At 46.1% G+C, this 27524-nt stretch overlaps 2 protein-coding genes across 2 annotated transcripts; both read right to left on the bottom strand.

Moving 5' to 3' along the window:
- Positions 1-1550: 1550 nt before the first annotated feature.
- LOC124258101 lies at positions 1551-3239 on the bottom strand. The gene is made up of 2 exons (XM_046692169.1): positions 3135-3239; positions 1551-2597 (listed from the first exon to the last, which is right to left on the bottom strand). The coding sequence occupies exon 2, from the start codon at positions 2586-2588 to the stop codon at positions 1551-1553; it is 1038 nt and encodes a 345-aa protein (XP_046548125.1). The 5' UTR covers positions 2589-2597; positions 3135-3239.
- Positions 3240-17031: 13792 nt separating this feature from the next.
- Positions 17032-24321, bottom strand: LOC124258102 (neutral cholesterol ester hydrolase 1-like). Its single transcript, XM_046692170.1, is given in 7 exon segments — positions 17032-17280; positions 17282-17654; positions 18172-18235; positions 19654-19774; positions 20529-20657; positions 20985-21152; positions 24215-24321. Coding segments are annotated over 6 exon segments (1089 nt in total). The 5' UTR covers positions 21138-21152; positions 24215-24321.
- Positions 24322-27524: the final 3203 nt, after the last annotated feature.

Below are 27524 nucleotides of genomic sequence, written 5' to 3' on the forward strand. Positions count from 1 at the left end.
ATCCATCCAAACACTGGAACGTAGCTTCCCCTCCATTGCGTGAATGCTCTATTTTGAGCTTTTGGTCTTGATGCATTAACCATCTTAACCACTGGAGACACTGTATTGAGTAGCGCCTCTCCGGTTTGTATCCATGTGGCGGTATGATGGCAATGGTTTCTGGTTCCAGGTAGTTTTTCCTGAACACGAGCATACACGCCATAGGAAGGGTTGTTGCTTCTAGGAATGGATCTACGTTGTTTTGCCTGATGAATACGTCACGGAAAGCAGCACATCCTCTCCTCAGAATATCGACATCACTTTGACAGTAAGACAGTATATCCTCAGACATAGTGAATACGGTATTTGCAGAAACTTTTTGTCATTGTACCATTTGATGACAGTTTCCCGTTCACCTGAGGACATACTGTCAGGACCATAGGTGTCCATGGGAGGATAGGCTCCTACATAATTATTGTTGACTTATGTACTGAAGAAATGAGGGAAGTATCCTTTTGACAGTTCAGACAGACCAAATGTCTTTGGGAAGGATTTCAGCGGCGTGTCGAGAAAGTTCAAAGAATCTTTGAAGGTCACTCGTCCCACTTTCATCATCAGAATCTGTTGTCCCCGAGTACAATTTGTGGAGCAAAACCACTAAGTGCTTGTTGAAGTATTGTAGCAGCAGATGACCATCATATCCACGATAATTGTGGGCTATGACCAACACATCATCCATGTCTTCCTCACCATCTTCACCACAGTTTTGGTATTCCTGCATTGTCGAATTAGGAGGATCCCTCTTTCTCTTCGTCTTGTTGTTTTCTTGTCAACAAGAGATAAAAGTCTACCTCCCATTTCCTCCAAAGTCTTGTCTCCTCTGAAGACTAGTGATCTTGAAGGTCCTACACCTTCCATTCTCCAAGGGCACCCCTCACACAGATCGGTTGATGTGTCCCGGATACATCTAAGGTGCACTACACACAAGTTAGGTATATGTATACCCGTCTCCTGTTGGCAATCAAAGTCATAAAATATGAACTTTTGTTTGTCATATGATGAGACGTCATCTACAGTGCTCGGGTTAGTGCCTTGGTCCTCCATTATCGGCTTTACGTAGCAAAGGTGTTTCGGGGTGAGGGGTTGCTTACAGTTCTTGCACAGACGTTGTTCCGAACAGGTATGTTTGTGGGCATTCTCTTTCTGATGACAGATTGAACAACGGTGCAAAGAGTGACATGTGCTAGTAGGGATACCAGCTTTGTTGGTATACATATCCTTGTGTCGTTGGTAACAATAAGAAGTGGGAAACCACCTCTTGCAGTCCAGGCAAGGGATGCCTTCACCTTCAACTTTACCACAATAGCCAGGACGCCTACACTGGTGACATCTAAATTCCCTGGTACAGCGATGATCTTCTTTGTTGTTAAACCCAACGTCACATTCTTCACAATAGTCGCTGGACCCTGTGAAAGCTGTCATTGATGTAATCACGTCATAGCGATATTGTGGTGGTAAAGATGTATGACTTTGGAGGGGTTTTGCACTTCGCTCTTGTACAAAAGCTTGTTTTACACATCTTGGGAGTATACCTTAAGCTGATATTCCGGTGCCAGATATTCGCTAAACACAGTCCAAGTTTCTCGACCCGAGCATGGTCCAGGCTCAATACCTATTTCTCTGAATATTTTAATAGCCTCTTCTTTTTTAACATCAGCCCTGTTTGTTCTGGTCAAGGCAGTTCTTCTAGGATCCCATGCTTTACAGTTGGGCTCGAGTCGTTGAAATGGCACAGGCTTCTTTGCGTAATGAAGCCCAACAACCACTGCTCGGGCGAAACACAAATCGTCTTGGTTCTTTCTTCTAACTATGCACTGCTTCTTTTCCAAAAACGTAGCCAGATTCTTGGGACTGTGTTTAGAGCGGTGCCCTCGCCCTTCACCGAGGCGATCTGGATCCTCTACATGGAGGAACTCAATGTCCATGGCAGCATCTATCCTTGCATTGTCGTTGTTGTGGTGTACTGTTTCCACCATTGCCATGATATCCTCTCCATGCAATTCATGCAGACGACGAAATGGTATTCGAATGGGTACATTTAACCCTGGATGATGCAAGGCAAGACCTATCCTGTCATTGGTTTGGCCATTCACATCAAGTCTCAGTTCTCGTATGATAGCATCAAACTGTTCTCTAAGCCCCTGGAGTAATTCCTCGAGTCTCTGTTGTTGCAACCATACAGGGTTAAACTGTGCGTTAAACTTTACTGCATTGGCTCTGAATCGCCGCGCTCTTTGCCTGACCACCCGTTTTAAGTAATAGGCTGGAACAACGGCTCCTCCTTGCTGTTCTGCTTGCTGGTCTATGTCGTCCATGTGGCTGACTAAAGCAAGGTCCTCCTCTGTCTCTTCCAAATGTTCAAGTAGAGACATATCATCTTCAAGTTCCTGCTCTACATTATCCAAATGTTGCATCATGGATAGCTCGTCTTCAACGTCCACTGTATGACTGAATAAAAGTTCATCTTCTTCTTGTTCTAGCAGTTGTTCAACTTCCTGAAGATGGTCAACAAGGAGCTGGGATTCTTCATCTTGATGGAGTGATGCCATGTCTTCAAGCTGAAAAAGATACGGCATCATTCAGTTTGATATGCTCTGTCAAGGCAAGATGGGTGTATTTATATATGTCTACATTGTCACGTGGCCCTTTAAACATGTTACAACTTGTAAAGACAGATAACATCTTACTTTGAATGTGTTTACATATAAGTAGGTGCGTAAAGTCATAATATATAACATCTTTTCTTTAAATGGAAATAACATTGAATCAGTTATCAAACAAAATTCTAAAACACAAACACCTTATAACTTGACTATATTGTTTGTACTTGGAGACGAATAACCTTCGTGTTTGTTTGTGTGTCGTTGTTAATCCGCTTATCCTGAAGGCACGGTCTATGTATCCCAGATGCCCCTTCCTTAGCCGATAATCTGGGTTGATGATACGGAGGAATACTCCACTTATCTCAACGTTCTGGAGCAATATTATCTACCTTTATCTTATCTATATGGGAGACCGTTTACATGTTTCAAACTTCGTGTCTGGGCATGAATCCTGCTCACAAATGGGGATATAAGTGAAGCTGTCTACTCTACCTAATTATCAACTTCACAATGGCAGACAGCGCAGAAGTGTTCACAAGGGATGATCAACGATTCCAGCTGGCTCTTGGAGGTAACGTCTTTTTCGTGGCAAAACTCTGGAATGGTGAGATGAAAATACACATCAGAGAATATGAACAAGGAAGAGGAAGATGGTTGGAGCTTCCTACGAAAAGAGGAATCACATTGACGTTACAACGCTGGTTGGAGCTTGTTTCAAACAAAAGTAGGATAGAAGAAGCAATGGAAAGCCGGTATGGATCACTGAAATTGCATCTTTGAGGAAATATTTACGCAGAAATGGACAGTACATACCCGGATTGGACATACGCAATTGGTACTGGTGTGGAAAGGAGAACGTCATCAAGCCACATAAACACCCAGGAATCAAGTTGAATGTTGATCAGCTGAAGCAGCTTTTAAACTGCTTTATCGCAGTCCCGGATTTTGTACCTGAACTTTTGGACGCTGTACCCTGCTATATACAGCAGGACCACATGAACCAGTTTGGTTATTTTATGTGCCCAGAATGTAACACAAACGGTCTGTCCGTTCGGGACTCGACTCTTGTATCCCGCTCTTGTATTAAATATGCCTTTATTTTACTCCTTGTGTTTTGTTTCTTGTTCTATAAATGGTGTATATATAACGAATATTTAACATTGAGCCGTTAAGGATTGGACATGGCTGGTCATACGATTGTGCCCTGGGATACTATTACGTTTACGCATCCATTTCGGCTACTCGTTAGTAGTTGTAGTGGAGCGGGTAAAACCACTTTTGTGTTTAACTTACTGCAACGCTTGGATGGGGATTTCCCTTTATGTTATCAACCGGTCATAGTGTGGGTATTCAGCGAACATCAGCCTCTGTATGATGAAATATCGAATGTTTGCGCATGGAACGATGTTGCTACATATTTCGTACATAGCGTGGTAGAAGCAGAGGGATATATTCAGAAAAACGGCTGGCTAGTCGTGGATGATTTCTTTGGTGATATTACGTCTGAGGAGGAATTAGAACTACTCAGGTGGTTTGTAAAGAAATCGAGTCACAGGAACGTGGCACTCATATGGTTACAACAGAATTTATTTTATAAAAAACTCGGTATCACAGATCAATCAGCTTGAATTGTACACATATGGTTATTTACAAAAACCCTTGAGACAGTTCTCAGATAGAAACACTAGCACGTCAAGTATTTCCGACAAAGATACCATTTATCCGAGAGGCCTATTATAAAGCAACAAGAAAACTATATACTTATATTCTTTTAGATTTGACTCCTACTATACCCGATGATTTGAGGGTGAGAAGTAACATATTTGACGGATCATGTGATATATACCTTCCCTTATAAATATATTTAGAAACTACCTGTACATGTCACACATGTCTGACTGTGAACAAGTGAACATGACGTGGATTGCTGCGCGTAAAAAGATAAGTTGCTGTAATGACAACAGTTCCGACACGGACGACAGCAGCAGCTATAGCAGTGATAGCAGTACAACCGATTATACACCTTTCAGTTCAGAAAGTGAACTGAGTAGTAGCGAAACTGATCTTAGTGGGGAGGCATCAAGTTGTAATGATAGCAATGAATCCAATGCTTTCTTTGATTCAAAAGCACGTGACCACGTGATAAACAAGAATACCGTTAAAGTATATTATACAGGTCGCGCCAGTGCACCCCGCAGACTTGTGTTAGGCATTCCACCGGTCAAACCCTGGGAATCATCATGAATAAAAGTAAGGTTCAGAAGAATGCAGATATTTTGCATTATGTGTGCAGAAGAAATCCACGCGTGAGGAATAGCATAGTTAGACAGTTGCCCAAAGAGGTTATAGATGCCCTGAGTGAAGTTGCCGTTAATATATTCAAGGGTAACCTCCCGATGACTGTCAGTCAGAGAGAAAAGTTGCTCAAGTACAGACCAAAATTACATCGACTGAGTCGTACGTCCGTAACGGTTAAAGAAAAAACACGAATACTTCAGCAAAAAGGTGGGTTTATTGGAGCCTTAGCTTCCGTGTTAGCGTCTCTCGCAATTAAAGTTCTTACGGGTATTGTGTCGTGATGTCCAAGGACTTTTCTAAACGTATGATATTAATTCCTTCCACGGTGTACGAACGCTTGACTCAAACAACACACAACAATGTACTGAACAAGAAATATTCGGATGTTTTGGAAGAATCCGACAACAGTCATGACCGTATGCAAAAGTATAATGAATTGTTAGAAAGGGCATTGAACATGCAACACGCAGCCAGAGAGCAAGAGAATGATCCAGGGATACCTCCGCCTGTGCATGAAGCGTCTACACAAAACGGTCATTTGGACTTTAATGTGGTAACCGACACATTACAGGGTTTACCTAAATCCTTTAAAAACACTGCCTTAGCTATACTGAACCGAGTTACAAAACATCCTCGCTTAGGGTGGGACCGACTAGGTAGATTAAAACTAGATAGCCAACCGCTAGAAGGCCACAGTATTGTCGATATAGTTCGTGACTTATCCAGAACAAAGACAGCAGCTACCCCGCCTACAGGATGGAACACAGTTCTAAGCTTACTAAAGGACGAAGGACTTAGTAGGGATATGATAGGTAATAGAAATAAGTGGCGAGAACTTGAAGACAGCATAAAAAGAAACCCAGCGACGACGATGAAGACACATTCACACCCAAATCGAAAAGGATTAAACGCTTGAAAAAACGTCTATCGTGGGAAGCAGCGTACTCTAAGTAAAAGCTGGGAAGCCTGGTTAAAGCGCGTTTATTATGACAAGAATAATACTGCTAGCTATGGTTCTGTAAGACAACTCATGGCAGCTATAAAGCGTGCGAAAAAGGGTAACAAACCCAACTCGAGTATGGTACAAGAGTGGTTGGAGGCTCAACAAACCTACACTTTACATAAGGACGTCCGCAAATCATTTCCGAGGGATACGTACAGATCTACTATATGCAAAGTAGATCAATTATAGCAGATGGACTTGGCGGTAATGACATCCGATGCGTCTGTAAATGATGGTTATAAATATACTCTGTGCTTTATAGATGTGTTCAGTAAAATGGTATGGGTAGAACCGTTGAAACTTAAGCAGCCTTCACATGTACTACATGCGTTTAAACGTATTTTAGAACGATCTAGTCCGCGAACTCCCGAGAGTCTTCAAAGTGACAAAGGTAGTGAATTTAATAACAAATTGTTTAAATGTTTCGTGATTAATGAATTGCATTCTAATTATTACACCAGTCAAAACCCAGACACAAAGTGTGCTGATGTCGAACGATTTCAGCGAACTTTGAAAAAACGTATGTGGCGTTACTTTACTAGAAACGGCTCCAATAGATACATAGATGTACTTCAACATTTGCTGCGAGGTTACAATTCAAGCTATCAGAGAACTATCGGGAGAAGCCCTAACGATGTACAGCCGGATGATTACGAAACTTAAATACGCGTTTTAGATTTCATGAACGGCTCAAGGAGAACATCCACAAAGTCAGATAAGAAAATAATACCTTTGCAGGTGGGATGTGCCGTCAGAATAAGTAAAAGTAAAAACGCGTTTGAAAAGGGCTATACATCCAACTGGACACGAGAGGTGTTTTATATCAGTAGAATCGTTTTGGGTAGGCAACCAGTTGTATATAAATTGAAGGACTATGCGGGAAACACATTAGATGGTACGTTTTATCGTCGAGAGTTACAACCAGTACAACAACCGGACATTTACGAGATAGATCAAATTTTGTCCAGAAGATTTAACCCCGAAACAGTACTGGCCGAGACATTCGTATCTTGGAAAGGATATCCTGATATTTAATCAGTGGTTATCGGAAAATAACATACTAGATGTCTTATCATTGGAATTGCTGGGGATCGACCGTACGCAAGAGTGCAGTTGTATTTGCTGTATATTTTACTCTCCCAACTCTATAATACATGAGTCTCCTTCTTTGACAAATGATTAGCACACCTTGCTGTGGGATAAGTAGTAGCCAGCCCACACCTCTAAGGAAAATGACTGACCCTCCCACCTGTAAGGAAGATGACCGGGCCACCCACCTCTAAGGAAGATGACCGACCCAACCACCTCTAAGGAAGATGACCAGACTGCCCACCTCAAAGGAAGATGACCAGACTGCCCACCTCAAAGGAAGATGACCGGGCCACCCACCTCTAAGGAAGATGACCAGACCACCAAACTGTAAGGAAGATGACCAGACTGCCCACCTCAAAGGAAGATGACCAGACCACCCACCTCTAACGAAGATGACCAGCCCAACAACCCCTAAGGAAGATGACCGACCCACCCACCTCAAAGGAAGATGACCGACCCACTCACCTCAAAGGAAGATGACCACACTGCCCACCTCTAAGGAAGATGACCACACTGCCCACCTCTAAGGAAGATGACCACACTGCCCACCTCTAAGGAAGATGGCCAGACTGCCCACCTCAAAGGAAGATGACCAGACCACCCACCTGTAAGGTAGATGACCAGACTGCCCACCTCTAAGGAAGATGACCGACCCACCCACCTCTAAGGAAGATGACCAGACTGCCCACCTCAAAGGAAGATGACCAGACCACCCATCTGTAAGGAAAATGACCAGCTCACCCACCTCTAAGGAAGATGACCAGCCCAACAACCCCTCAGGAAGATGACCACACTGCCCACCTCTAAGGAAGATGACCACACTGCCCACCTCTAAGGAAGATGACCGACCCACCCACCTCTAAGAAAGATGACCAGCTCACCGACTTCTAACGAAGATGACCAGCCCAACAACCCCTAAGGAAGATGACCACACTGCCCAGCTCTAAGGAAGATGACCACACTGCCCACCCCTAAGGAAGATGACCGACCCACCCACCTGTAAGGAAGATGGTCAGACTGCCCACCTCAAAGGAAGATGACCAGACCACCCACCTCTAAGGAAGATGACCAGACTGCCCACCTCTAAGGAAGATGACCGACCCACCCACCTCTAAGGAAGATGACCAGACTGCCCACCTCAAAGGAAGATGACCAGACCACCCACCTGTAAGGAAAATGACCAGCTCACCCACCTCTAAGGAAGATGACCAGACTGCCCACCTCTAAGGAAGATGACCGACCCACCCACCTCTAAGGAAGATGACCAGCCCACCCACCTCTAAGGAAAATGACCAGCTCACCCACCTCTAAGGAAGATGACCAGCCCACCAACCTCTAAGGAAGGTGACCCACCCACCCACCTCTAAGGAAGATGACCAGACTGCCCAACTCTAAGGAAAATGACCAGACCACCCACCTGTAAGGAAGATGACCAGACTGCCGACCTCAAAGAAAGATGACCAGACCACCACCTCTAAGGAAAATGACCAGCTCACCCAACTCTAAGGAAGATGACCAGCCCATCCACCTCTAAGGAAGATGAAAAAGGAAGATGACCAGCCCACTCACCTGTAAGCAAGATGACCAGCCCACCCATCTCTAAGGAAGATGACCAGACTGCCCTCCTCAAAGGAAGATGACCAGACCACCCACCTCTAAGGAAGATGACCAGCTGACCACCCACCTCTAAGGAAGATGACTGACCCACCCACCTTTTAAGGAAGATGACCAGACTCCCACCTCAAAGGAAGATGACCAGACCACCAACCTCTAAGGAAGATGACCAGCTCACCCACCTCTAAGGAAGATGACCTGACCCACCCACCTTTTAAGGAAGATGACCAGGCTCCCACCTCAAAGGAAGATGACCAGACCACCAACCTCTAAGGAAGATGACCAGCTCACCCACCTCTAAGGAAGATGACCAGACCACCCACCTGTAAGGAAGATGACCAGAGTGCCCTCCTCAAAGGAAGATGACCAGACCACCCACCTGGAAGGAAAATGACCAGCTCACCCACTTCAAAGGAAGATGACCAGCCCACCCACCTCTATGGAAGATGACCAGACCACTCAGCTGTAAGGAAGATGACCAGACTGCCCACCTCAAAGTAAGATGACCAGCTCACCCACCTCTAAGGAAGATGACCAGCCCACCAACCTCTAAGGAAGGTGACACACACACTCACCTCTAAGGAAGATGACCAGACTGACCAACTCTAAGGAAAATGACCAGACTGCCCACCTGTAAGGAGAATGACCAGACTGCCCACCTCTAAGGAAGATGACCAGCCCACCCACCTCTAAGGAAGATGACCCACCCACCCACCTCTAAGGAAGATGACCAGCCCACCCACCTGTAAGCAAGATGACCAGCCCACCCACCTCTAAGGAAGATGACCAGACTGCCCTCCTCAAAGGAAGATTGACCAGACCACCCACCTCTAAGGAAGATGACTGACCCACCCACCTCTAAGGAAGATGACCAGACTGCCCTCCTCAAAGGAAGATGACCAGACCACCCACCTCTAAGGAAGATGACCAGCTCACCCAACTCTAAGGAAGATGACCGACCCACCCACCTGTAAGGAAGATGACCAGACTGCCCTCCTCAAAGGAAGATGACCAGACCACCCACCTCTAACGAAGATGACCATCCCAACAACCCCTAAGGAAGATGACCACACTGCCCACCTCTAGGAAAGAAGACCACACTGCCCACCTCTAAGGAAGATGACCGACCCACCCACCTGTAAGAAAGATGACCAGCCCACCCACCTCTAACGAAGATGACCAGCCCAACAACCCCTAAGGAAGATGACCACACTGCCCACCTCTAAGGAAGATGACCACACTGCCCACCTCTAAGGAAGATGACCGACCCACCCACCTCTAAGGAAGATGACCAGACTGCCCACCTCTAAGGAAGATGACCAGCCCACCCACCTCTAAGGAAGATGACCAGCCCACCCACCTCTAAGGAAGATGACCAGCCCACCCACCTCTAAGGAAGATGACCAGCCCACCCACCTCTAAGGAAGATGACCAGCCTGCCCACCTCTAAGGAAGATGACCGACCCACCCACCTCTAAGGAAGATGACCAGACTGCCCACCTCTAAGGAAGATGACCAGACCACCCACCTGTAAGGAAGATGACCAGCAGACCACCCACCTCTAAGGAAGATGACCAGACCCACCCACCTCTAAAGGAAGATGACCAGCCCACCCACCTCTAAGGAAGATGACCAGCTCACCCACCTCTAAGGAAGATGACCAGCCCACCCACCTCTAAGGAAGATGACCAGCCCACCCACCTCTAAGGAAGATGACCAGACCGCCCACCTCTAAGGAAGATGACCAGCCCACCCACCTCTAAGGAAGATGACCAGACTGACCCACCTCAAAGGAAGATGACCAGACCACCCACCTCTAAGGAAGATGACCAGCCCACCCACCTCTAAGGAAGATGACCAGCTGACCAGACTGGCACCCACCTCTAAGGAAGATGACCAGCCCACCCACCTCTAAGGAAGATGACCAGACCCACCCACCTCTAAGGAAGATGACCAGACCACCCACCTCTAAGGAAGATGACCAGACCACCCACCTGTAAGGAAGATGACCAGACCACCCACCTCTAAGAAAGATGACCAGCCCACCACCTCTAAGGAAGATGACCAGCCCATCCACCTCTAAGGAAGATGAAAAAGGAAGATGACCAGCCCACCCACCTGTAAGGAAGATGACCAGCCCACCCACCTCTAAGGAAGATGACCAGACTGCCCACCTCTAAGGAAGATGACCAGCCCACCCACCTCTAAGGAAGATGACCAGCCCACCAACCTCTAAGGAAGATGACCAGCCCACCCACCTCTAAGGAAGATGACCGACCCACCCACCTCTAAGGAAGATGACCAGAGTGCCCACCTCAAAGGAAGATGACCAGACCACCCACCTCTAAGGAAAATGACCAGCTCACCCACCTCTAAGGAAGATGACCAGCCCACCCACCTCTAAGGAAGATGACCGACCCACCCACCTCTAAGGAAGATGACCAGACTGCCCACCTCAAAGGAAGATGACCAGACCACCCACCTCTAAGGAAGATGACCAGCCCACCCACCTCTAAGGAAGATGACCGACCCACCCACCTCTAAGGGAAGATGACCAGACTGCCCACCCTCAAAGGAAGATGACCAGACCACCCACCTCTAAGGAAGATGACCAGTCCACCCACCTCTAAGGAAGATGACCACACCACCCACCTCTAAGGAAGATGACCACACTGCCCACCTCTAAGGAAGATGACCACCCACCCACCTCTAAGAAAGATGACCAGCCCACCCACCTCTAAGGAAGATGACCAGCCCACCCACCTCTAAGGAAGATGACCACACTGCCCACCTCTAAGGAAGATGACCACACTGCCCACCCTCTAAGGAAGATGACCGACCCACCCACCTGTAAGGAAGATGACCAGACTGCCCACCTCAAAGGAAGATGACCAGACCACCCACCCACCTCTAAGGAAGATGACCAGACTGCCCACCTCTAATGACCGACCCACCCACCTCTAAGGAAGATGACCAGACCACCCACCTCTAAGGAAGATGACCAGACCACCCACCTGTAAGGAAGATGACCAGACCACCCACCTCTAAGGAAGATGACCAGACCCACCCACCTCTAAGGAAGATGACCAGCCCACCCACCTCTAAGGAAGATGACCATCCCACCCAGGAAGATGACCAGCCCACCCACCTCTAAGGAAAATGACCAGCTCACCCACCTCTAAGGAAGATGACCAGCCCACCCACCTCTAAGGAAGATGACCAGACCCACCCACCTCTAAGGAAGATGACCAGACACCCACCTCTAAGGAAGATGACCAGCCCACCCACCCACCTGTAAGGAAGATGACCAGACTGCCCACCTCAAAGGAAAGATGACCAGACCACCCACCTCTAAGGAAAATGACCAGCTCACCCAACTCTAAGGAAGATGACCAGCCCATCCACCTCTAAGGAAGATGACCCAGCCCCACCCTCTAAAGGAAGATGACCAGCCCACCCACCTCTAAGGAAGATGACCAGCCCACCCACCTCTAAGGAAGATGACCAGCCCACCCACCTCTAAGGAAGATGACCACACTGCCCACCTCTAAGGAAGATGACCAGACTACCCACCTCTAAGGAAGATGACCAGACCACCCACCTCTAAGGAAGATGACCAGCCCTGCCCACCTCTAAGGAAGATGACCAGACCACCCACCTCTAAGGAGGAAGATGACCAGCCCACCCACCTCTAAGGAAGATGACCAGACTGCCCACCTCTAAGGAAGATGACCAGACCCACCCACCTCTAAGGAAGATGACCAGCCCACCCACCTCTAAGGAAGATGACCAGACTGCCCACCTCTAAGGAAGATGACCAGACCACCCACCTGTAAGGAAGATGACCAGACTGCCCACCTCAAAGAAAGATGACCAGACCACCACCTCTAAGGAAGATGACCAGCCCACCCACCTCTAAGGAAGATGACCAGCCCACCCACCTCTAAGGAAGAGGAAAAGGAAGATGACCAGCCCACTCACCTGTAAGCAAGATGACCAGCCCACCCATCTCTAAGGAAGATGACCAGACTGCCCTCCTCAAAGGAAGATGACCAGACCACCCACCTCTAAGGAAGATGACTGACCCACCCACCTTTTAAGGAAGATGACCAGACTCCCACCTCAAAGGAAGATGACCAGACCACCCACCTCTAAGGAAGATGACCAGCTCACCCACCTCTAAGGAAGATGACCAGACCCCACCCACCTGTAAGGGAAGATGACCAGACTGCCCACCTCAAAGGAAGATGACCAGACCACCCACCTCTAAGGAAGATGACCAGCTCACCCACCTCTCAAAGGAAGATGACCACCCCACCCACCACCCTATGGAAGATGACCAGCCCATCTCACCTGACCGGCCCCACCCAACTCTCTAAGGAAGATGACCAGACTGCCCACCCACCCACCTCAAAGAGGAAGATGACCAGCTCACCCACCTCTAAGGAAGATGACCAGCCCACCCACCTCTAAGGAAGATGACCACACTGCCTAAGGAAGATGACCAGACTGCCCACCTCAAGGGAAGATGACCAGCTCTGCCCACCTCTAAGGAAGATGACCAGCCCACCCACCTCTAAGGAAGATGACCAGCCCACCCACCTCTAAGGAAGATGACCAGACTGCCCACCTCTAAGGAAGATGACCAGCCCACCCACCTGTAAGGAAGATGACCAGCCCACCCACCTCTAAGGAAGATGACCAGACTGCCCACCTCAAAGGAAGATGACCAGCCCACCCACCTGTAAGGAACATGACCAGCTCACCCACCTCAAAGGAAGATGACCAGCCCACCCACCTCTAAGGAAGATGACCAGCCCACCCACCTCTAAGGAAGATGACCAGACTGCCCACCTCTAAGGAAGATGACCAGACCACCCACCTGTAAGGAAGATGACCAGCCCACCCACCTGTAAGGAAGATGACCAGACTGCCCTCCTCAAAGGAAGATGACCAGACCACCCACCTCTAAGGAAGATGACCGATCCACCCACCTCTAAGGAAGATGACCATCCCACCCACCTCTAAGGAAGATGACCAGACTGCCCACCTCAAAGGAAGATGACCAGACCACCCACCTGTAAGGAAAATGACCAGCCCACCCACCTCTAAGGAAGATGACCAGCCCACCCACCTCTAAGGAAGATGACCAGCCCACCCACCTCTAAGGAAGATGACCAGACCACCCACCTCTAAGGAAGATGACCAGCCCACCCACCTCTAAGGAAGATGACCAGACTGCCACCCACCTCTAAGGAAGATGACCAGACCACCCACCTCTAAGGAAGATGACCACCCACCCACCTCTAAGGAAGATGACCAGCTCACCCACCTCAAAGGAAGATGACCAGACCACCCACCTCTAAGGAAGATGACCAGCTCACCCACCTCTAAGGAAGATGACCAGCCCACCCACCTCTAAGGAAGATGACCAGACTGCCCTCCTCAAAGGAAGATGACCAGACCACCCACCTCTAAGGAAGATGACCAGCCCACCAACCCCTAAGGAAGATGACCACACTGCCCACCCCACCTCTAGGGAAGATGACCAGCCTGCCCACCTCTAAGGAAGATGACCGACCCACCCACCTCTAAGGAAGATGACCAGCCCACCCACCTCTAAGGAAGATGACCAGCCCACCCACCTCTAAGGAAGATGACCACCTGCCCACCTCTAAGGAAGATGACCACACTGCCCACCTCTAAGGAAGATGACCGACCCACCCACCTGTAAGGAAGATGGCCAGACTGCCCACCTCTAAGGAAGATGACCAGCCCACCCACCTCTAAGGAAGATGACCAGCCCACCCACCTCTAAGGAAGATGACCAGCCCACCCACCTCTAAGGAAGATGACCAGCCCACCCACCTCTAAGGAAGATGACCAGACCACCCACCTCTAAGGAAGATGACCGACCCACCCACCTCTAAGGAAGATGACCAGACTGCCCACCTCAAAGGAAGATGACCAGCCCACCCACCTGTAAGGAAGATGACCAGCCCACCCACCTCTAAGGAAGATGACCAGCCCACCCACCTCTAAGGAAGATGACCAGCCCACCCACCTCTAAGGAAGATGACCAGACTCAACCCTCCTAAGGAAGATGACCAGCCCACCCACCTCCTAAGGAAGATGACCCACCCACCCACCTCTAAGGAAGATGACCAGACCACCCACCTCTAAGGAAGATGACCAGACCACCCACCTCTAAGGAAGATGACCAGCCCACCCACCTCTAAGGAAGATGACCAGACCACCACCTCTAAGGAAGATGACCAGCCCACCCACCTCTAAGGAAAATGACCAGCCCACCCACCTCTAAGGAAGATGACCAGCCCACCCACCTCTAAGGAAGATGACCCACCCACCCACCTCTAAGGAAGATGACCAGACTGCCCAACCTCTAAGGAAGATGACCAGCCCACCCACCTCTAAGGAAGATGACCAGACTGCCGACCTCAAAGAAAGATGACCAGACCACCACCTCTAAGGAAGATGACCAGCCCATCCACCTCTAAGGAAGATGAAAAAGGAAGATGACCAGCCCACTCACCTGTAAGCAAGATCACCAGCCCACCCATCTCTAAGGAAGATGACCAGACTGCCCTCCTCAAAGGAAGATGACCAGACCACCCACCTCTAAGGAAGATGACCAGCCCACCAACCTCTAAGGAAGATGACCAGCTCACCCACCTCTAAGGAAGATGACCGACCCACCCACCTGTAAGGAAGATGACCAGAGTGCCCTCCTCAAAGGAAGATGACCAGACCACCCACCTGGAAGGAAAATGACCAGCTCACCCACTTCAAAGGAAGATGACCAGCCCACCCACCTCTATGGAAGATGACCAGACCACTCAGCTGTAAGGAAGATGACCAGACTGCCCACCTCAAAGTAAGATGACCAGCTCACCCACCTCTAAGGAAGATGACCAGCCCCCCAACCGCTAAGGAAGGTGACACACACACTCACCTCTAAAGGAAGATGACCAGACTGACCAACTCTAAGGAAAATGACCAGACTGCCCACCTGTAAGGAAAATGACCAGACCACCCACCTCTAAGGAAGATGACCAGCCCACCCACCTCTAAGGAAGATGACCCACCCACCCACCTCTAAGGAAGATGACCAGCCCACCCACCTGTAAGCAAGATGACCAGCCCACCCACCTCTAAGGAAGATGACCAGACTGCCCTCCTCAAAGGAAGATGACCAGACCACCCACCTCTAAGGAAGATGACAGCCCACCCACCTCTAAGGAAGATGACCAGACTGCCCTCCTCAAAGGAAGATGACCAGACCACCCACCTCTAAGGAAGATGACCAGCTCACCCAACTCTAAGGAAGATGACCGACCCACCCACCTGTAAGGAAGATGACCAGACTGCCCTCCTCAAAGGAAGATGACCAGACCACCCACCTCTAACGAAGATGACCAGTCCAACAACCCCTAAGGAAGATGACCACACTGCCCACCTCTAGGAAAGAAGACCACACTGCCCACCTCTAAGGAAGATGACCGACCCACCCACCTGTAAGAAAGATGACCAGCCCACCCACCTCTAACGAAGATGACCAGCCCAACAACCCCTAAGGAAGATGACCACACTGCCCACCTCTAAGGAAGATGACCACACTGCCCACCTCTAAGGAAGATGACCGACCCACCCACCTGTAAGAAAGATGGCCAGACTGCCCACCTCAAAGGAAGATGACCAGACCACCCACCTCTAAGGTAGATGACCAGACTGCCCACCTCTAAGGAAGATGACCGACCCACCCACCTCTAAGGAAGATGACCAGACTGCCCACCTCAAAGGAAGATGACCAGACCACCCATCTGTAAGGAAAATGACCAGCTCACCCACCTCTAAGGAAGATGACCAGACTGCCCACCTCTAAGGAAGATGACCGACCCACCCACCTCTAAGGAAGATGACCAGCCCACCCACCTCTAAGGAAGATGACCAGCTCACCCACCTCTAAGGAAGATGACCAGCCCACCAACCTCTAAGGAAGGTGACCCACCCACCCACCTCTAAGGAAGATGACCAGACTGTCCAACTCTAAGGAAAATGACCAGACCACCCACCTGTAAGGAAGATGACCAGACTGCCGACCTCAAAGAAAGATGACCACACCACCACCTCTAAGGAAAATGACCAGCTCACCCAACTCTAAGGAAGATGACCAGCCCATCCACCTCTAAGGAAGATGAAAAAGGAAGATGACCAGCCCACTCACCTGTAAGCAAGATGACCAGCCCACCCACCTCTAACGAAGATGACCAGCCCAACAACCCCTAAGGAAGATGACCACACTGCCCACCTCTAAGGAAGATGACCACACTGCCCACCTCTAAGGAAGATGACCGGACACATCTACCTTCCATCGTCGCGCAGCACGTCATATCCGGCGGTTAACACATAGGTCAAAGGTAAACCTTTGTACTCCGCGTTATCGGCCATCAATGGCGCGAAGTAGGGGTCAAGGACAGTGTCTTCAATTGTCGAAAAAAGTTTTTCGTTTCCGAAATCGGTGGGTTTAGAGGGTGACTTCAAACTCTCAGTCCTGATATGCTCCTTCATGTAGTATTTCGGGCTAATCCTTTCCGCGTATTTCGACTTTTTTGACAGCAGATGAGGTGTGCCTGTTGGCGAGGATGTCGTCCATATGGTCGTAGCTGATGTTGCCATAGTTCAGCCAGTAGGACAACATGGAGACGTCGTTCAGCATTCCCGGGATGTACATCCTGTTCTCGATGTAGGATGGAGTCTGGAGATCCAGCAGCTGTAAACAGGGATATATCGGAACTTGGATCTTGATCTTCTTCTTCAGGCGGAGGGCCACAGCGGCAGTCAGATGTCCTCCGGCGCTGTCACCAGATATCGCTACGCGGGTCGGATCTATCTTTAGTTTGACGGCGTTGTTTAAAACATACTCCGTGGCGGTGAGGCAGTCTTCAAAAGGGATTGGATGAGCATGCTCGGGAGACTGACGGTATCTGTGAAAGGCAAATATATTTATTTTGTGTGACATTGATACAGTGTCGGCTGACTTTGGTTTAGAGTAAATAAGGTTCAAATATCCTTTGATTGTCCAGTTATCTAAAACGCCACAATTTGCTATACAGACCAGGAACCTATGATTGAACCTCGGTTTGTAGTACAGGGCCTGTGTTCGTAGCAAGTAACATACGTGGGGCTGTCACGTTAAGCTGTCGCGCTGAAATAACTGGAATGCTATCATGTTAAATGCCAGCTCTGTCTCTCAGCCCTGTGCCCTTAAATGCCCTGTAAGATGATACAATACGAAATACAGGGCTACATGGTCCACTCTGACACACATTAGTTTTTTATGTGAGTTTTAGGACACTAACGCATAAAAGCTTCCAAAAAGTTTTGAAAAGATATCCATTTGATCTTGCTCAGTAAAAAATGTATATACGGTATGGTTTGCCCCTTTCAAGATGGCGGCACTCAAGACAATGACTGCGGGTAAGGGACGTTTACCGTACTTACCCTACTGACACCACGACCATGGACACTCTCTTGGCCAGCTCCCTCATTGTCGGGTCGTACACATCTGGAAACATCATCAACTCATAATGGCTTTTTGTTTTGTTTGCTATTTACACTCAGCAACATTCCTGTTATGCGAATTCTTCACGTAACACGTGACCTCATTATGTCACGATGAGTTGTCTTTCCAAAAACCGTGTACTACCAATAAGGATCCCCAAGATTAAGCATCTGTTTCTTGAAGACAACCAGCAACTGATTCGGTAACAGAGACATCTTGTGCTTCTGGAATCTAAGCAACTATAGTCATATAAAACTCATTTGCGAAATTTCACAACATGTAATAGTCACCACCAAGACTTGTCATGTGTCATGTGTCATGATGACAGGTAAGTATGAACCTACCTATAGACAGCCAGGACCAGCCACCATCACGTTTTGTGTCATGTGTCATGGTGACAGGTAAGTTGTTGGAACCTACCTATAGACAGCCAGGACTAGCCACCATCACGTCATGTGTCACGTGTCATGGTGACAGGTAAGTTGTTGAAACCTACCAATAGACAGCCAGGACCAGCCACCATCATGTCTTGTGTCATGTGTCATGGTGACAGGTAAGTTGTTGGAACCTACCTATAGACAGCCAGGACCAGCCACCATCATGTCTTGTGTCATGTGTCATGGTGACAGGTAAGTTGTTGGAACCTACCTATAGACAGCCAGGACCAGCCACCATCACGTCATGTGTCATGGTGACAGGTAAGTTGTTGGAACCTACCTATAGACAGCCAGGACCAGCCACCATCACGTCATGTGTCATGGTGACAGGTAAGTTGTTGGAACCTACCTATAGACAGCCAGGACTATTCCACCATCACGTATCATGTCATGTGTCATGGTGACAGGTAAGTTGTTGTAACCTACCTATAGACAGCCAGGACCAGCCACCATCATGTCTTGTGTCATGTGTCATGGTGACAGGTAAGTTGTTGTAACCTACCAATAGACAGCCAGGACCAGCCACCATCATGTCATGTGTCATGTTGGAACCTACCTATGACAGGTAACCATAGACAGCCAGGACCAGCCACCACCACGTCATGTGTCATGGTGACAGGTAAGTTAACCTACCTATAGAGACAGCCAGGACCAGCCACCATCACGTGTCATGTGTCATGAACAGCCAGGAACCTACCTATAGACAGCCAGGACCATTCCACCATCACGTCATTGTGTCATGGTGACAGGTAAGTTGTGAACCTACCTATAGACAGCCAGGACCAGCATCATGTCTTGTGTCATGGTGACAGGTAAGTTGTTGTAACCTACCAATAGACAGCCAGGACCAGCCACCATCACGTCATGTGTCATGTGTCAGGTCAAGGTAAGTTGTTGTAACCTCCTACCAATACCAACAGGACCAGCCACCACCAGCCACCATCGCGTCATGTGTCATGTGACAGGTAAGTTGCTGGAACCTACCTATAGACAGCCAGGACCAGCCACCTCCATGATAATACACCAACACCGGTCTGTCGGTTCCAGAACAGGACTTGGGCTCGTAGACCCTCACGTCCACGCCGTCATACTGGGTGTCCGTTATCTGGAGGTAAATAATAAGGATAAAATTTAGTGGACTAATAATTAAAGCATACGAATGCCTTCAGTGCCTTCGTTTGCTTCGATGCCTCGGGTATTTTCTCGGTATTTCAATAATTTTCTTGTTACTTCGAGTATTTTCGCCTTACGTCAAGTTTCTGTCAAAAGCTTGAAATTTGGAGTATATAAGAGAGAATCATCGAAGCAACGAAAAAATAATTGAAGTAACTAAGATTTCGAAAGAAAATTGAAACAACGAGGAAATACTCGAAGCGACGAGAAATTAATCGATGAAACGAGTATATACTTTGAAAATACTCGATCATATTGGTATCACATGTGCTTGTTGCTGTTGGTACAATGTGTGAAGCCTGTGTGTCCCCCGTCGTGATGTTGCTCGAATATTGCTAAACACGGCGTAAAATCATACTCACTCAGTCACATGTGTATTTTAACTATTCGTGTACCGTTAGACCTTGCAGAAATCCAACTAAACCAGTCTATGATCTCTTGTCTGTTTGGGTTTTTTCCAGATATTCATTTTCGCCACTAAGTAAACTAACCCGCCTTAATAGCATGGTCGCCTATGGTGGCATGCACGAAATATTATAAAAAATAATTCTTTCAAAACTCCACGTTTTCTTCTGTTTATCGATTCCATCTAGCATGGAATGTTACGCCAAGACTGGATTATTTTGCGTCGTAAAGCTGGAATATTGCTGAGTGCGGCGTCAAACAAAACAAACAACGTTGAGTACCTTTAGTTCTGGATCGTCGCCTTTCCCGAAAGGACTTCCGGTGATGAGTGTTGTCAAGACGACGTCAACCATCTTCCTGGTGAACCACGTGACACCGCCGGTAACGCCGAAATCATGGAGGGATAGTATCTGTCACGTGAGATATACTCAAATATTAATATACTGTCTGTCTCTGAGTGTATCTGTCTACCTGCATTATCAATTATCAATACATACTAGTTTGTACTCGTCAAGATCACTGTCTTGGTTGACACGTGTCATCGTATCCCAATTGCATAGGTCGGTCGCTCATGCTCAATACTATACTCTGGATTGTCTGGTTCAGACTCCATTATTTACAATATTATACGCCGCCAATAAAGCCGAAGTATTGCTGAGTTGCGCTCCAGGAGTGAAGGTTTGGATTGACCCATGGGTTACACATATGTACAACAAACATAACAAAACCAAACCTACCAGTTTCCCATTAGTCCTGAGTGCAGCGTCCAGGATCCTGGCGTTCCACACTTCCGGCACGCCCTCGGGAACAGCCGTGTCCAGGTAGCGAAACAAGCCAAACGCCAGGTAAGCGGCCACTGTGGCCGTCAGCAGGTGCTTCAGTACGCCCATCTTGATAATGATAACCTGCGTCATAAAACAACATGCCATGATATCATCTCTAGGTTTGGCAGCACGATGGCTTGTGGATTCCACTAAAATGTGACATATGCGAAGGCTGAGTGGGTCAGGCGGCTGGCGTTGAGTGCTGGCGACTAGCTAAGTGCTTGACTTCAAGGATGTGGGTTTGAATCCTGGATTGGATTCAACCCCAAAAGCTGCTAGAATCTGTACATAACTGAGAATATCCCAAATATAACATGCGTTACATTTGACCGCTTTCTAAATGGCATTGTGTATTCATCCACTAGAGTGGTAAACAAATAAGACATGCATCAAGGGTATTCATGCATTACAGCTACTCGGGAACGGGAATTTGTAAAATGCAAAAACTGGGACATTTTCGTTGATCATTGTTTTTCAGATGTCGTGTAGTGTACTGTTTCCACTGAGAGGTATGATGGAATAACATAACAGACAAGTTCCTGTTGAGTGTATATTTATGTGCTTGATAAATTTCGGATACTTGTTACTATGTTTGAATGCACAATTCCATTTAGAAAGTATGGCTACAAATCCTGCTAGGGTTCATGAGGGAAGCCAAGGCACTGTAAGTCCCCATGATCCCCAGTAAGGTGGTCTGGCTTTGTTGACTAGTGGTATATAACTCGTATTTTTATGGTATTACATGTAATATTGATAGTATTTTATTATTTGATATGGTTAGTTTTTAGATTCAAATTATGATAACGTGCTATCGTTTTAGTTTCCTTTGCGACAGATATTTCTTATAGTTAAACCAAATGTTTCTCGTCATTATATGGCCGATATTTAACTCACTCACTCACTAACCCAATTAGAAAGTGGTCAGAACATGCTATATTTGGGATTACTCTTTCTCAGTAGTCACGATATGGCTGAGATATTGCCGATGCGACATTAAATATTAACTCACTCTTTCTCAGTAGTCACGATATGGCTGAGATATTGCCGATGCCATGTTAAATATTAACTCACTCACTCACTCTTTCTCAGTAGTCACGATATGGCTGATATATTGCCGATGCGACATTAAATATTAACTCACTCGTTCTCAGTAATCACGATGTGACTGAGATATTGTCGATGCCATGTTAAATATTAACTCACTCACTCACTCTTTCTCAGTAGTCACGATATGGCTGAGATATTGCCGATGCGACATTAAATATTAACTCACTCTTTCTCAGTAGTCACGATATGGCTGAGATATTGCCGATGCCATGTTAAATATTAACTTACTCACTCACTCTTTCTCAGTAGTCACGGTATGGGTGAGATATTGCCGATGTGACGTTAAATATTAACTCACTCACTCACTCTTTCTCAGTAGTCACGATATGGCTGAGATATTGCCGATGCCATGTTAAATATTAACTCACTCTTTCTCAGTAGTCACGGTATGGCTGAGATATTGCCGATGTGACGTTATAAATATTTATTCACTCATGGGATGGGTTATTTACAGACTTCCGCCATATAGCGGGAATGTTGCGGAGTGTGGTGTTAAACACACCAACGAACTGTGCCTGCTCATGTGGATACAAACCTGAGAACCTCTGACATTATGTCCAAGATATGCCACTGAAAGACATCTCTGACATTATGTCCAAGATATGCCACTGAAAGACATCTCTGACATTATGTTTTTATGTCGCAACTATTCCCGTCTTCGTACTAATATGAACCACTACAAATGTGAATTGGATTCAGTATTATATGGAAATGCTAACAAAACTACTGAAGCAAACCTTAATTGCATACGATTTGGCATGTTAAATATTTGTCAACAGTTCCAGTATATTTAGTGACGTGTACTCTCTCAATTCTTGAATGCTTTGTAGGGAGAGGTGCATAGGCCTTGGCTGTGTATCCGTGAGTCCCATTCCGTTCAGGAAATAATTCACTACGACTATCTTTATCTACAAATTCGTATATAACAGTAGGTTTTTAAATGGACTATTACTGACGCTCTGTGCCGTATGAAATATATAAGAAGTCATTTTATCGCCTGCTGTTAAAGAATTGAATAATGTGGACGAAAACCTAACTCATACACAATCAAACTCTTCATTTTAAAGACGTTAGTGTACCAATAATAATAGTAACATTAAAGGTGTTTGGAACACGAATAAATATAATTATTCAATATAACGTAAAGACTTTGGGTTAGTAAGTAAGTGAGTGAATATAGTATAACGCCACCTTTAGCAATATTCAAGCAATATCAGGGCGGGGGACACCAGAAATGGGCTTCACATATTGTATCCATGTGGGGAATAGAGCAGGGCCGTCGGCATGAAGAGCGAAGGCTTTAACCACTAGGCTAACCCACAGCCCCCTCAAGACTTGGATGTTCGACATCCTCTTCAGTGACCAACATATACGTATTTTAAGCTCGAGCGACCGTTTAGATATGAACACCCTTCTTTATTGTAATTATCTTTTGAAAATAATCTAATTTCTTAGACTGAATTAACACGTTTATTAATTGTGGTCATGCACTGTACGTTAAATAGTACGTACGCTATTCCAGTAGTGTCGAGTAGTGGTGGTCCGATTAATTGAAATAATCGAAGATTGGTCGTAGTGACTAAACGACCAAGCAATCGATCACAATTTCTCATAATCGAACACAACCAATTCTGGAACACTTGTTTTCATTAACAATATTTTTCACATGGTTGGTTTTGTCTGTTACATTTCGTAAGCACTGCAAGCTCGTTTCAAGTCACGATAGAATTTATCTTAAAGATTCCAAGAAATTTATGTTCCTAACATACTAGTCATCCTTTAAAGATGTGAAATTTTGCCAAAAAATCCCCAAAGAACTAACTGCATTTTACCTTATTTTTGTGTGCATTAACAAATTTCATAAATGATGCTAACCAATTATTTTCGATGATTGATCGGTAGTAATGAACCAATGAACAATTATGAGATTTTAACCAATTCCCAACACTAGTGTCGAGGCATCTTATACAAATATATCCCAGTAAGTTAAGTATACAGTATGCCAGTACGAACCCATATAGCTGTATATTTCTTACCTTTTAGGTCACTAGCTGGAGACCTTCCCAACACTGTCTTCAAGCGTGTGGTGAGTTCCCACAAGAGCAACCCGTATATCTTCTGAAGGTAATGATTACTCACCTATCTGCGATACAGCTATCAGCGAGTATGGTTAGGTCGATAAGCCTTGGCAGGTAAACTAAACCGTCAATAGTCGTTACACAAACATAAGATGTCGACAGTGATGCAACAATTCAAGTCGTCGCTGTTACATTGTATTCATAGTCAGATATATAGGTTATCCCGCGAGTATGTTTTTTTGGGGGTCCCGTTTTGCCGGACGCTTTTGTTCGGAATAAAAAATCACTGATGCGCGATAATCCCTATATCAATAGGGGATTAACTTATAGTCTGTTTCGATATAACAAACGGTCAAACTCACTATACTTCATCTCGATTTGTTTCATTTCAGGAATTCTATATATTCTGGTATATGCCTCTGGGGTGTAAGCCCCACTCACGAGACGCACCTTCAGCACTGCAAGACGATCATCCAGGGCCCAATGCAGCTTCTTCCTGTGACGTCTGGAAACGCCGTTCTGCAGCTTAGAAATTGCAAGGTGACGAAGGTTTTCATCCGTAGCAAATATCATGATCTTGTTGTAGTCAGTAGCATGGAGCAGGAAGTCTGCATGGGTAGCCGTCTTGGTGAAGTTGTCGGGGAGATGTCGTCGCGCGCGCCGGCGTGGCACGTTTGGCATTTCCTTGGCTCGAGATCGGTAGAAAGGAACTGCTTCGGGAACATCTCTCCGGAGTTCTGGAAACAAAAACATAATATATATAACAAATAAAATATACAAAGATAGAATATACAATTAGAAATTAATGTAATAATGAGTTCGAACTCAGCTGCCAAACGCTCATGTCCCCGAAATGAAACTACGGGTGACAACTACTCATTGAAAACCGACTATAGCCGGCAACCTACCGGACCGTTACTTTTAATCCGTTATCATCACATCAGCTGTCCGGCAAAGTGGAGGGTTCCCGTTTTGCCAGACGCTTTTGTTCGGAATAAAATATCACTGATGCGCAATAATCCCTATATCAATAGGGGATTGCCTTATAGTCTGTTTCGATATAACAAACTGTCAAACTCACTATACTTCATCTCGACTTGATTTGGGGATGGTTAATATCCTGCATTAGGAATAAGCTTTGTATTTAGCTAACAACAAACTTGTGTGGACTTCAGAAACCTTCAATTAACCTTTTGAACAACAAATGCACTTTAATGTTAGCGTGACATTCTGCACCTGGATTCCTGTACCGTACGCTCGCAAACACTGACAGTCGGTCGGGGAACTGGCGTTGGTGTCTTCGTAACCCTATGAATTTCTGTCTTCGCTTCGTAATTCACTCCATCTCTCACATAACCAGACATGTATTTTCTTGGATCCAAGCACTGACAGTACTGCAACCACACATAACATATTGTAGTTAATACATTGAATATTGAATACACGTGTCAGGTGGATTTAAGTACACACATTGAAGCACCCCGACCATTCTTCGTGGGTTGTGTTGTTCTGGTGGAATTGTTCCCTGATTACGTGACACGACGGTCTACAGACACGGTGAGACACGCCAGGCCTGTATCACTGGAATAACCACTGGTATGTTTGTTGACATTCACTAACAGCCCATAGCGTTGACATAGCAATATGCTGGTGATAAAGACTGTGTTATTTTCAATTTCTTTCCACAGCTTGATTACCCAGGACCATTGACGCGGTCACTAGGATGTAAAATTATACTGGACAAAATAAGTGAGGGATATTATTATTTTTATGATTGATATTTTATCAATGTGTCAATGAATAAATACATCATTATTCATAATTTCAAAATGTACATATATCCATATATTTTGTCTAGTATATAATAAGTACCACGCGCTAAATGTCAAGTATCCTTTTCTGTACCTTGTTTATTATAGCATTTCCCCCTTAATTGTCCATCTTCCTGTGTGTCTGTTATAAATAGACATATCAGTACAATCGCCAATGGCTGAAGGGATGGTATAAATCCAGCTAGGGTCTATGCAGGTAGCCAAAGTACTGTAAGTCCCTATGGTCGCTAGAGTGGTGATCTACCTTCAGTTGTTGGTGATCCTCCGCCTTTTATATTGTATTGTCCTAATTTGAAATCCTCTTTTAGTGATATATGCTAGTTTTATTTCTTGTTACTGTGATATACTAGTTGGTTTTACTGTCCTTCGTCGACAGGTTTTTAAACTTTGTGCATTTATCATGAATTTACAACTATTTTAAGTCACAATATGGTGGAAATATTGCCGATGTAACTGTAAGTTTTAACTCATTCACTCACTGTTTAAATAGTTACTTATGATGCGTTATTTTAAAATATTCCTGGAGAGATGTTTTATAAGTAACTGTTGTAAGAACGTGTCACCTATTTTTAGTTTGCGAATTAAAGATGTTTAAACTGAACAAAATGTCCCCGTTGTAGGAGCGTGTCCAGTTACACAACACATTATGTGCAGCGGACTGCGAGGCTTGCTCGGGGATAGTCTTGAACACACAGTGTCATTTTGAAAGTTGTCAGATGTTAAATATGTCATTTTGAGGATTACACTTTATCGTTAAAGTATAAATTCTTGTACTTTTGTTAGGTTGAGTCCCATCCCGGATTCGAACCCACACTCTCAGAGTAAGGCACCTAATCGCCAGCACACAAAGTCGGTTATCTGACCCGCTGAGCGTGATTTTAGAAGGAGCGGGGGAATGAATATGGTCACATGATTAAATGTTATTGGAAGAATATGGTATATGCTGGGTATTTTAGTTAACGTTTCTACATACTATCTCATATATCGTTTATATTGACACGAAAACAGTAAATGCACCATCGTGTTTCAGGTCCATCACTGAATTTACTGTCAAGTGTTGATCGTTTACAAGAGTGAGTTAGTGAGTTGAGTTTTACGCCACACTCAGCAATATTCCAGCTATATGGCGGTCGATCATCGATCTACGCAACTGAGATACGATGACATGTGTCAACAAAGTCAGCGAGCCTAACCACCCGAGTCCCGTTAGACAAGCATGGGTTACTGAAGATCAATTCTAACCCGGACCTTCACGAGTGTGTTTACAAGAATATATGTGTGATACAATAATAATAATAATAATAATATAATAATAATAATATATTCACTCAAGTTGCCATATGACAGGAGTATGGCATCAGGAAACCAAAAACACACGGTTTTTAGGGGAGGAGCACGTGAAAACACGATAAGCACTTTCTTTTCATGAACACTTG

The sequence above is a fragment of the Haliotis rubra genome, unplaced genomic scaffold, assembly GCF_003918875.1.
Source record: "Haliotis rubra isolate DU_JTF1 unplaced genomic scaffold, ASM391887v1 Scf682, whole genome shotgun sequence".
NCBI classification, from domain to species: Eukaryota; Metazoa; Mollusca; class Gastropoda; order Lepetellida; family Haliotidae; genus Haliotis; species Haliotis rubra.

Excerpts from the sequence above, each read along its gene's own strand:
- LOC124258101 (XM_046692169.1), bottom strand. The coding sequence starts at position 2,588 with ATGGCATCACTCCATCAAGATGAAGAATCCCAGCTCCTTGTTGACCAT.